The sequence below is a fragment of the Eucyclogobius newberryi genome, unplaced genomic scaffold, assembly GCF_026437365.1.
Source record: "Eucyclogobius newberryi isolate DKJ021-1_F unplaced genomic scaffold, fEucNew1.0.hap1 SCAF_14, whole genome shotgun sequence".
In the NCBI taxonomy this organism is placed as follows: Eukaryota; Metazoa; Chordata; class Actinopteri; order Gobiiformes; family Gobiidae; genus Eucyclogobius; species Eucyclogobius newberryi.
In genome coordinates, this window is record NW_027315768.1 from 2798643 (window position 1) to 2809663 (window position 11021).

Genomic DNA, 11021 nt, shown 5'->3' on the forward strand with positions numbered 1-11021 from the left:
CATGCGTTAGAGTAACTGTATTCAAACGATTGCGATGACGTCACGTCCGGCTGTGACCGTGAACAGAGCAGTGCCACAGTGGTGCAAACAAACACTCGCATCACCAGAGGCCTTCAGGTTTGAACCCTCAGACTCACATCAGCCTCTCTTTGTCCGACTGTAGTCAGCAAGCCCCTTCAAATGAACTATTAAACGTACTAAGCACTTAGTTACTCCTCAGATACAGAAGAGTTTGTTATAACCAAGAAGGACTTTTTCCAAACGAGCTTCTGAAAGTTGGTCTCTTTTGGCGTCAGGACAAGAGTCACTAGCTGCACAGTGCACATGCTCCCAACACGCCCCCACCACACTCCCAACAGGCCCCCACCACACTCCCAACACGCCCCCAACACGCCCCCACCACACTCCCAACACGCCCCCAACACGCCCCCACCACACTCCCAACACGCCCCCACCACACTCCCACCACACTCCCAACACACTCCCAACACACCCCCAACACGCCCCCACCACACTCCCAACACGCCCCCACCACACTCCCAACACGCCCCCAACACGCTTCCAACTCATGCTCCCGACACGCCCCCAACATTCTCCCAACACGCCCTCAACACGCTTCCAACTCATGCTCCCGACACGCCCCCAACACGCTTCCAACTCATGCTCCCGACACGCCCCCAACACGCCCCCAACATTCTCCCAACACGCCCCCAACACGCTTCCAACTCATGCTCCGAACACGCCCCCAACATGCTTCCAACTCATGCTCCCAACACACCCCCAACATGCTTCCAACACATGCTCCTGACACGCCCCAACATGCTCCCAACACGTCTGTTTATGTTCAGACACTACTATTCTACTAAACTACTGTACTTTTCAGACTTAATGCCGCTTCTTTTTCTCACGCTTTGAACCCGGTCATTATAACGCTGCGTCTGATTTATAGATTTTTAATGGCTTACGGCCACCAGGGGGCAATGTAGCGGGATGTACAAGTGTTTGACAAGAAGATGACAGTGGAAGCACTGTACAAGGGACATGTCCTGTTTCCTATAGTTTAAGCTTCAAAACACTGTTTTATTAGAATCAGACTCATTCACTGAGAAATGAGTGTCATTCTTCCTGCAGTGCAGTGGACCTCGGGTGCACCAAGGGACGCAAAAGACGCATCACTACTGCATTTATTTATGTGTAAATATATCATGACAACAACTGAAGCTTTTTCTACAGTACTACTTCAATACTTCTTCAAATACTATGTTTTCAAATACTACTGTAGTAAGTAGTTATACAAAGTAGTGGTATTTGTCCCAAACAGAACATGTCCAGGGGTTGGGGTTTTCTAATGCTGATCACTTCTTTTGTGTTGCAGCGCCCCCCTGTGGTGCCTCCCCCACACACTCGCCTGCTGCCCTCACTGAGCCGGACTCAGAGATCAGGATAGCCAGTGTGACCACCCTGGGCCCGGGGGGAGTGAAAGGAGGGAACAGCCCACCACAAGCAGAAGACCAGACGGAAGAGCAGGATATGGCTTTGAGAATCACCTCTGTGACGTCCCTGCAGGATGGAAGCGTACACCAAGGAGTGGTGAGAGGGTGGGAACAGTCCTGTGCTGGGGAGAGGGGTCCTCTGCCTAGGGGCGGGAACAGTCCTGTGCAGGGGGAGAGGGGTCCTCTCCCTAGGGGCGGGAACAGTCCTGTGCAGGGGGAGAGGGGTCTTGTGCCTGTGGACGGGAACAGTCCTGTGCAGGGGGAGAGGGGTCTTGTGCCTGTGGACGGGAACAGTCCTGTGCAGGGGGAGAGGGGTCTTGTGCCTGTGGACGGGAACAGTCCTGTGCAGGGGGAGAGGGGTCTTCTGCTTTGGGGCGGGAACAGTCCTGTGCAGGGGGAGAGGGGTCTTCTGCTTTGGGGCGGGAACAGTCCTGTGCAGGGGGAGAGGGGTCTTCTGCTTTGGGGCGGGAACAGTCCTGTGCAGGGGGAGAGGGGTCTTCTGCTTTGGGGCGGGAACAGTCCTGTGCAGGGGGAGAGGGGTCTTCTGCTTTGGGGCGGGAACAGTCCTGTGCAGGGGGAGAGGGGTCTTCTGCTTTGGGGCGGGAACAGTCCTGTGCAGGGGGAGAGGAGTCCTCTGCCTAGGGGGCGGGAACAGTCCTGTGCAGGGGGAGAGGGGTCTTCTGCTTTGGGGCGGGAACAGTCCTGTGCAGGGGGAGAGGAGTCCTCTGCCTAGGGGGCGGGAACAGTCCTGTGCAGGGGGAGAGGGGTCTTCTGCTTTGGGGCGGGAACAGTCCTGTGCAGGGGGAGAGGAGTCCTCTGCCTAGGGGGCGGGAACAGTCCTGTGCAGGGGGAGAGGGGTCTTCTGCTTTGGGGCGGGAACAGTCCTGTGCAGGGGGAGAGGAGTCCTCTGCCTAGGGGGCGGGAACAGTCCTGTGCAGGGGGAGAGGGGTCTTCTGCTTGGGGGCGGGAACAGTCCGAAGCCACATAATCTCTCCCCGTTTCAGACGCTCCTCGACCCCAAATGCTGTGCTTCATCACTCACTCATAGACTCACTCCAGGAGCAGAGGCTGACACGCGAGGCTCACATGTGCACTCGCTGACCTCATTTACACATGTTTGTGGAAGAAATAATGCGTGCCTTTTCCAATATTAGATGAAGTGCAACATGCCCATAAATGCTGGTTTTCAGTTGATACTCGCGCCTGCAGTGATAAGAGAAACAAAATACTGACTTTGTTCAAACGTCTCTTTTCTTCCGGAACATGAAAGGGGCTGGAGTGAGTGTTTGAGCCCCTAGGGTCTGTCTTCACTTCCTGACAGTGAAATAAAGGCACTGTGCGGTTATGTGCAGGAAGTGGACCACAGTGAGGAGAACGGGCTACACATCAGCAACGCCTTCAGTCTGGACCTGGACCCTCCTGGTGCAGGCCCCCAGGGACAACCGGTGCACAATGGAGACACAGGCCCCAATACGACAGGTCAGTCCAGCCAACTCCTCTGAAGAACCAATATTGAATGAATATTGAATTGAAAATATGGGGAAATCATTGTTTATATCAAATTTGAATGCCCAATTTAAAAGCCAGTTTGGGTCATGTTAATAATGAAATGCATTGTTTAGTTCAAAAATTAGAATATAAAGTACATTGATTTATTTTCTATTTATAGACAAAGCTTCCAAATGATCTGATAAAAATAAAAACTGTCAAAATGAATAAACACAGCCAGGTAATTTGAGATGGTTTGGAAACTCAATAAACACACTTTCAGGAGCCTGTGATGACTACGGATGAAAACAGAAGGAACGTTGAGGCTAGTTTGTGCCTTTATCATTATCATTTCAGATAGATTTAAACTGTACAAATCCGACTGTTCCAATTTCGTCACACAGAGACTTTACTTACTCTTTGTGTGGACATTTTAATATTATAAATAATGAAGCCGTCATCTTATTTACTGACCCAAGTGTTAGATTGACAGAGCTAGCAGCCAATAAAAGGAAAAGTGAACAGAGAAGTTTCATTAAGACTACAAAACAACATTTACACTGGCTGGCCCTGTCTAGGATGGACTCAGCCGCGTTCTAACCAGAACAAGCGCTTTGGTCATATTTCTACCTTTCTGTGGTGAATTTGACAGGCTTTTTTATATTTATACTATAGTTAAAGCTCCACTAAGATATTTCCTTTGGTGGTTGTGTTGCAGACATGTGGTTGTCCCAGTCCGCCTCGGTCCGGAGTGAGAAACAACCCGGAGTGGAGCCTTCAGCCAAGCCCCAGCCCACCTCCACCCCTGCAACCCCCGCCCGCACTGTCAAGGTCTCACACCCGCACACAGCCAACCGTCTCAGATACAGACACAGGACGCAGGACACAGTGAACAGGGCGCAGGGAACAGGGCGCAGGGAACAGGGCGCAGGGAACAGGGCGCAGGGAACAGGGCGCAGGGAACAGGGCGCAGGGAACAGGGCGCAGGGAACAGGGCGCAGGACACAGGACGCAGGAGGCAGGACACAGGACGCAGGACACAGGACGCAGTGAACAGGGCGCAGGACACAAGGCGCAGGACACAGGACGCAGTGAACAGTGAACAGGGCGCAGGACACAGGGCGCAGGACGCAGTGAACAGGGCGCAGGGAACAGGACGCAGGAGGCAGGACACAGGACGCAGCGAACAGGGCGCAGGGAACAGGGCGCAGGACACAGGAGGCAGGGAACAGGACGCAGGGAACAGGACGCAGTGAACAGGGAACAGGACGCAGTGACCAGTGAACAGGGCGCAGGACACAGGACGCAGGACACAGGACGCAGTGAACAGGGCGCAGGGAACAGGACACAGGACGCAGTGAACAGGGAACAGGACGCAGTGACCAGTGAACAGGGCGCAGGACACAGGAGGCAGGGAACAGGACGCAGGGAACAGTGAACAGGGCGCAGGGAACAGGGCGCAGGACACAGGACGCAGGACACAGGACACAGGACGCAGTGAACAGGGCGCAGGGAACAGGACACAGGACGCAGTGAACAGGGCGCAGGACACAGGGCGCAGGGAACAGGACGCAGGACACAGGACGCAGTGAACAGGGCGCAGGGAACAGGACACATGACGCAGTGAACAGTGAACAGGACGCAGTGAACAGGGCGCAGGGAACAGGACACAGGGCGCAGGGAACAGGGCGCAGGGAACAGGGCGCAGGAGGCAGGACACAGGACGCAGTGAACAGGGCGCAGGACACAAGGCGCAGGACACAGGACGCAGTGAACAGTGAACAGGGCGCAGGACACAGGGCGCAGGACGCAGTGAACAGGGCGCAGGGAACAGGACGCAGGAGGCAGGACACAGGACGCAGCGAACAGGGCGCAGGGAACAGGGCGCAGGACACAGGAGGCAGGGAACAGGACGCAGGGAACAGGACGCAGTGAACAGGGAACAGGACGCAGTGACCAGTGAACAGGGCGCAGGACACAGGACGCAGGACACAGGACGCAGTGAACAGGGCGCAGGGAACAGGACACAGGACGCAGTGAACAGGGAACAGGACGCAGTGACCAGTGAACAGGGCGCAGGACACAGGAGGCAGGGAACAGGACGCAGGGAACAGTGAACAGGGCGCAGGGAACAGGGCGCAGGACACAGGACGCAGGACACAGGACACAGGACGCAGTGAACAGGGCGCAGGGAACAGGACACAGGACGCAGTGAACAGGGCGCAGGACACAGGGCGCAGGGAACAGGACGCAGGACACAGGACGCAGTGAACAGGGCGCAGGGAACAGGACACATGACGCAGTGAACAGTGAACAGGGCGCAGGACACAGGGCGCAGGGAACAGGGCGCAGGACACAGGGCGCAGGACACAGGACGCAGGACACAGGACGCAGTGAACAGGGCGCAGGGAACAGGACACAGGGCGCAGGGAACAGGGCGCAGGGAACAGGGCGCAGGGAACAGGGCGCAGGGAACAGGGCGCAGGACACAGGACGCAGTGAACAGGACACAGGACGCAGTGAACAGGACACAGGACGCAGTGAACAGGACACAGGACGCAGTGAACAGGACACAGGACGCAGTGAACAGGACACAGGACGCAGTGAACAGGACGCAGTGAACAGGACGCAGTGAACAGGACGCAGGACGCAGTGAACAGGGCGCAGGACGCAGTGAACAGGGCGCAGGACGCAGTGAACAGGGCGCAGGACGCAGTGAACAGGGCGCAGGACGCAGTGAACAGGGCGCAGGACGCAGGGAACAGGACACAGGACGCAGTGAACAGGACACATCTTGGAAATCTCCCACTTTGAAATGATGGAGGGTCTGACATTTTCATTCTAGGTACATTTCCACTGAGACGGAATCTAAAAATAATTTGGAAATCACATTGTATCATTTTAAAATAATTTATCTGTATGTTATTGTTAGAAATAAATAACAGCTGAGAAAATGTGTTAATATTTGGTACAGAAGCCTTTGCTACAGTTCCAGAGGTCAGATGTTTCCTGTAGTTCTGGACCAGGTTTGCACAGCAGGGATTCTGGCCACGCCTCCACACAGATCTTCTCTAGATCCGTCAGGTTTCAGGGCTGTTGCTAAGCAACACAGAGTTTCATCTCCCTCCAGACATTTTCTATTAGATTTCAATCCTCGAAATAACGGGCCGGACACGGTCAATGACCGGCGCAAAAATCAGTCTTGACCGACTCCAAACTCAACGCTCCGGACACAATGACCGACGCAAATTTTTTGTCGTCATATATATTTTTAATAGGCAAAAACAGCGCGGTGAACACGCCCAAAGCGATTCCTCTGCACAAACTCGGGCGCGCTGTACTACAGACCAGGATTATTGCTGTAGTTGTACAGCGGAGGAAGCAGCGGAGCATGTGCGCGCGCATTAACATCGCTTAAGTTTCGTTTTGACAGACATCCCACTTCGCTGTCTTCTCGCTTCTCATTGGCCGAGCGGTGTCCGTGATCTAATGTCGATGAAAGCGGGCATCTGATTGGGCATCTGATTGGGCGCTGCGTTCGGTTGCGTTCGGTTGTACTCGGAAATGCTCCGTCTAATTTTGCGCCACAAGTGATATCTAGGTTGGCGGGCGTCAATCTCCTCAGTTCACAATTCAATCTTTTTAAAGTTGTTTGCAACAAAAGCTGTAGTTTTGCACATTAGGGACAATGTCAATGTGGAAGTATCCTCCTTTGGAGCTGTTAGCATCGGGGCAATGTTTATATGTTAGTAGTTTATTTTGTAGGCTGTGATTTTATATATTCCACAAGATCTCCTTGTGTCAAATGTAAACAGTATTTATTTTGTATCTAATAAACATGATTATATTAAATTAAACAGTTTTAAAGATCATGATCTCTGGTTTATATGATGCAGTATTTGTGCTCTTCATATCAAATAACAGATAAAAGTACTTGTTTTACATGCTAATAACCAGGTTTAAAACACATTTATCTTGTTCTTATGACGCCGCGATGCCGCGCGCTTGTGGGCTCCTGAAATTGCTGGGGGGCCCCTAACTTTTTTAGGTAGGGGCCCCCCTGGCCTCTAACTTTGAAAATCTATTTCTCAGCCTATAAATGATAACGAGACATGTTAATAAAAGTTCATTTTTCATTATTTTATTCTGTTTTCCTTTCCTTGTGACCGATTCAGAATTAGCCATGACAGGTACCAAATGATCGGTACCTGTCATGTTGACAGGGACGTAAAAATAATTATTTCAAGGCTTGGATTTAGTTCTGAGACTGGCCCCTCCAGAACCTTGAGATGCTTCTTACAGAGCCACTCCTTGGTTCTCCTGGCTGTTTGCTTCAGGTCATTGTCATGTTGACCCAGCCACGCCCCATCTTCAATCTCAGAATCAGAGAAGGTTTGTTGCCAATGAACAGAATTTACAAACATAGGAGCCTGTCTGACCGGAGCAGGAGCTGTGGTCACTGCAGTGAGTCAGACCTGTTCCCAGTGCATGAGGGACTCCTCAGGGCTGCGCTTTGTCACCGGTTCTGTTCATAGTTTTTATGGACAGAATTTCTAGACGCAGTCAGGGGTCCGAGGGTGTGGTCAGGGGTCGGAGGGTGTGGTCAGGGGTCGGAGGGTGTGGTCAGGGGTCAGAGGGTGTCCGGTTTGGGGACCACAGGATTTCTGCTGTTTGCAGACGATGTTGTCCTGATGGCTCCATCAAACCTGGACTTGCAGCTGCACTGGGACGGTTTGAGCCGAGTGTGAAGCGGCTGGGATGAGAATCAGCTCCAAATCTGAGGCCATGGTTCTCGACCGGGAAAAAAAAGCGGAAGAAAATGGATGGAACTTGCTTTGGTGATTTGGTGCAACATAAAACGATCAACAATGATAAAACAACATGTATAAAATGAAAAAGGAACGAAAACAATTTAAATGTGCCATAGGATAAAAAAATTAAAACAGGCTTACTTTGTACACAACATTTACAGTTGAGTTTACAGATGTAGAGCAGAAAGGGACCAGTGAGTGATTAAATGATGGTTAAAGTGTTTAAGAAGTGTTCATGAGTCCAACGGCAGAGGGAGAGAAAGTGTTCTTGTGGAGGGAAGTTCTGGTCCGGGTGGAGGAGGAGTCAGTGTTGGGCAGGTGAGGTGGGGAGTACACAGGACTGGTGGAGTCAGGTGAGGTGGGGAGTACACAGGACTGGTGGAGTCAGGTGAGGTGGGGAGTACACAGGACTGGTGGAGTCAGGTGAGGTGGGGAGTACACAGGACTGGTGGAGTCAGGTGAGGTGGGGAGTACACAGGACTGGTGGAGTCAGGTGAGGTGGGGAGTACACAGGACTGGTGGAGTCAGGTGAGGTGGGGAGTACACAGGACTGGTGGAGTCAGGTGAGGTGGGGAGTACACAGGACTGGTGGAGTCACAACGATTGAAAGAATTGCTCAAAAGTGTTAAATGAAGCTGCAGGGCCTCATGATCTCATCTACATGCTGCTTTGCTGTTGTGGACTCTCTTCTTCATGTTATGCACCACCACATGCAAGTTTAGTTTCTTAAACAGTGACACACAGAAGATTCATCAGCTCGCATAGACATTTGGCACAAATGAAGAAAAAATAAATCCTCGTGAAAGCTCTCGTGAACTGCTGCCCTCCAAGGGGAAGTAACTTAAAGGGGAGATCAATATTTCAATTTAAAATGTCCAACATAATGATCCATAGATTTTGTAGATTGTATAAAATGATAGCAGTGAAAAGCACAATGGCTCTTTAATATTATTATTCATTTATTTAATTCATTTTTTTGGGTGTGGTAAAGCCTGTGGGGAAAAATGAATGGAAACTGTCCTTCTGTGTCCAAGTGGTGGACGGTCACTGTTGAACTCCATTACAGAGGTCAAATATTCAAAACGACTCATAGAATGTTGGGACCATGTGAACCAGAAGCATGAAAATCCAATGATGAAGCCAAATACTACATTTAGCACTGAGTGTGATGGGTGTATTAACTAGTGGTGACCCAGGAACCTGCCAGGAACATGAAGTGTTTGACATTTGATGTGAAACAGGAAGTCAATGGAGAGCAAAAAGTGTGTTTGTTAGAAAAGGCGCCGCAGCGTTGTGTACGAGCTGAAGGCGGCTCAGGGCGACTGGGAGACACTCACATAAAGTGCATTGCAATAGTCTATTCTTGAGCTGATAAAAGTATGAATAGTCCTTTCAAGGTCGGTGCGATTTAAAAGAGGCTTGACTTTAGCTGAAAGACGTAAAGCGGTAACAACCTGGAGTTCAACGCCCAGAAGACAGTGGAGATGATCGTGGACTTCAGGAAAGTCAACGCCCCCCCTCATCATCTCAGACCCCCCCCCATCTCCACTGTGGACTCCCTCCACTTCCTCTGCACCACTTCCTCTGCACCACTTCCTCTGCACCACCATCACCAGGACCTCAAGTGGGAGGAGCCACCATCACCAGGACCTCAAGTGGGAGGAGCCACCATCAGCTCCTCATCAAGAAGCTCCAGCAGAGGACAAACTGATGATGGAGCAGTTCTACACGACCATCATCGAGTCCATCCTCACCTCCTCCATCACCTCCTCCATCCTCACCTCCTCCATCACCTCCTCCATCACCTCCTCCATCACCGTGTGGTACACTGGAGCCACAGCCAGGGACAAACAGAGACTACAGCGCCCTCTGCTGAGAAGGTGATCGGCTGCAGACTTCCATCTCTGTAGGACCTGTACGTCTCAGGACTCTGGGACGAAAAGGTTGAGCCACTCCCCTCAGGCAGGAGGCCACTCCCCTCAGGCAAGAGTCTACGGTCCATCCGGACCAGAACTTCCCTCCACAAGAACAGTTTCTTCACTTTAATGATACTTTTAGTATTTAATCACTCACTGCTCTCTTCACTTTCTGCACTACATCTGTACATTTAACTGTAAAACTGTAAAACACTGTCTATTTTCATCTCAAATTGTTTTTCTTTAATGCTTGCCTTATTTCATATGTCTTGCCTTTATCATTGTTCTTTGTTGTATGTTGCACCAAATCACCAAAGCAACTTCCAGCCTGTGAATTTTGTTCCCTGACAATGGCAATAAACCTTTTCTGATCCTGATCTACATGTGTGATGCTTGTGTGCTGTTCCAGGTGACATGTGCCAACTGTAAGAAGCCTCTGAAGAAAGGGCAGACGGCCTATCAGCGCAAAGGCTCCACTCACCTGTTCTGCTCCACCACCTGCCTCTCCGCCTTCTCCCACAAGCCAGCGCCCAAGAAGAGCTGTACCATGTGTAAAAAGTGAGTGTGCTCAAAATGGCTGCAAATGAAGTTCATTATCACAACAGTCCTGTTCAGAAATCTGTTTAGTTTCTTCCTTTTTCAGTTATTGATTTAAGGCGATATGTTCAAACAAAGCAGTGTTTTTTGTATAAAACAACATGACATAAACTGATCAAGCCTTTCCCATTACTCAATAAAACTTGTTTGAGTTGTTTAACTAGGTTTGTAGAATATGATGCATGGATTAGATTGCTAGGAAAACCCAACTGGAATATGCAAACTGTCTGCGATTTTGACAATCAATTCAAACAGAGAAATTCACTGTAACCTATAAACTGCTATTCTTTTCAACACTTTCAATCACTCCGTTCTCCAAATGAGTTCTTTGCCTGTTTCTCTCTCAGGGACATCACTAACATGAAGGGAACCATTGTAGCCCAGGTGGACTCCAGTGAGTCCTTCCAGGAGTTCTGCAGTACAGGATGTCTCGGGGCCTATGAGAACAAGCAAAACCCGCCCAAATCCGGAGTCAAGACCAAGTGCACCGTCTGCGGCAAACTCACCGAGGTCTGTCCTCCAGAAACAAGTCTTTAAAGTGCATATGACAGCTTAGATAACACTTTTCTGTTAAATAGCTTCCCTAGTTTTCCCGGGTTAGTGCTGTTATTATTGGGTTTCAGCAACGGTCTTAATTGTTTTATCATTCTGAAACTCATGAATAATTTTACTTCTTTAGTGGCCATGGGCAGCAGGCGCAACACATGTACTGTACA

At 50.7% G+C, this 11021-nt stretch overlaps 1 protein-coding gene across 1 annotated transcript in view; it reads left to right on the plus strand.

Moving 5' to 3' along the window:
• zmym2 (zinc finger, MYM-type 2) overlaps nucleotides 1-11021 on the plus strand; it is an 80983-nt gene that overhangs the window by 27325 nt on the left and 42637 nt on the right. Inside the window, exons 4-8 of the mRNA XM_072444170.1 lie at nucleotides 1376-1590; nucleotides 2846-2972; nucleotides 3700-3812; nucleotides 10118-10266; nucleotides 10653-10815. Coding sequence (XP_072300271.1) covers nucleotides 1376-1590; nucleotides 2846-2972; nucleotides 3700-3812; nucleotides 10118-10266; nucleotides 10653-10815 — 767 coding nt within the window. The remainder of the gene's footprint in view (nucleotides 1-1375; nucleotides 1591-2845; nucleotides 2973-3699; nucleotides 3813-10117; nucleotides 10267-10652; nucleotides 10816-11021) is intronic.